This window comes from Penaeus monodon, chromosome 27, assembly GCF_015228065.2.
Source record: "Penaeus monodon isolate SGIC_2016 chromosome 27, NSTDA_Pmon_1, whole genome shotgun sequence".
Taxonomy (NCBI): Eukaryota; Metazoa; Arthropoda; class Malacostraca; order Decapoda; family Penaeidae; genus Penaeus; species Penaeus monodon.
In genome coordinates, this window is record NC_051412.1 from 25,373,922 (window position 1) to 25,374,598 (window position 677).

A 677-nucleotide genomic window follows, 5' to 3' on the forward strand; every position below is an offset into this window, starting at 1 on the left:
CTTCTTTCAAAGGCTGTAGAGAGTCTGTTGTTTATATTGTGAACATGGTTTCTCATGCAAAAAAAAAAAAAATATAAAAGAGGTAAAGAGCAATGATGAGGAATAGGATTGAGCAGAAAGGCAGAAGAAACGAGATGATATTGGGGTGAGAGAGAGGGGAGATTACAAGCCAGAAGAATATGTAAACAATAATAAATTTAAATTCAACTTGCAAAGTATGCTCAAAGAGTGTTAGTCTTATCTTGCTGATTAAGTTTACTTATTTATTATAAAACAAAAAAAGCATTCCAAACTTAATCAGGCTAAGTATAATCGGAGAGGTTTATTGACCAGTGCCAGAATGTGTAATCCGTAGAGTTACAAAATCAGACAACTAAGTATGAGTATTTCAAATAGTTAAACCATAGTATATGATTGAAATATAGTTTAAATATTAGCATGTAATTTGGGGTACACTCAAATCTGCATTTTCACGAAAGATCATCATTTCAGCATGAGCGGCAAGGGCAGATCGCCTCACAAGAAGAAATACCGACGGACAAAGAGGACTTACAAGCATCCCAACCCTCTCTTCGAAAAGTGGCTGAAGGAGTGGCAGGATGAGGCCGAACGAAGACACTCCAACATGAAGTACAATTTCCAAAGAGTAAAGAGATGTCCAATTTGTACCTGTCGAA

General features: G+C 36.2%; 1 protein-coding gene across 1 annotated transcript in view; it reads left to right on the forward strand.

Moving 5' to 3' along the window:
• The window catches only part of LOC119590719 (crossover junction endonuclease MUS81-like), an 8,817-nt gene that overhangs the window by 442 nt on the left and 7,698 nt on the right, over positions 1-677 (forward strand). Inside the window, exon 2 of the mRNA XM_037939408.1 lies at positions 493-646. Coding sequence (XP_037795336.1) covers positions 494-646 — 153 coding nt within the window. The 5' untranslated portion in view covers position 493. The remainder of the gene's footprint in view (positions 1-492; positions 647-677) is intronic.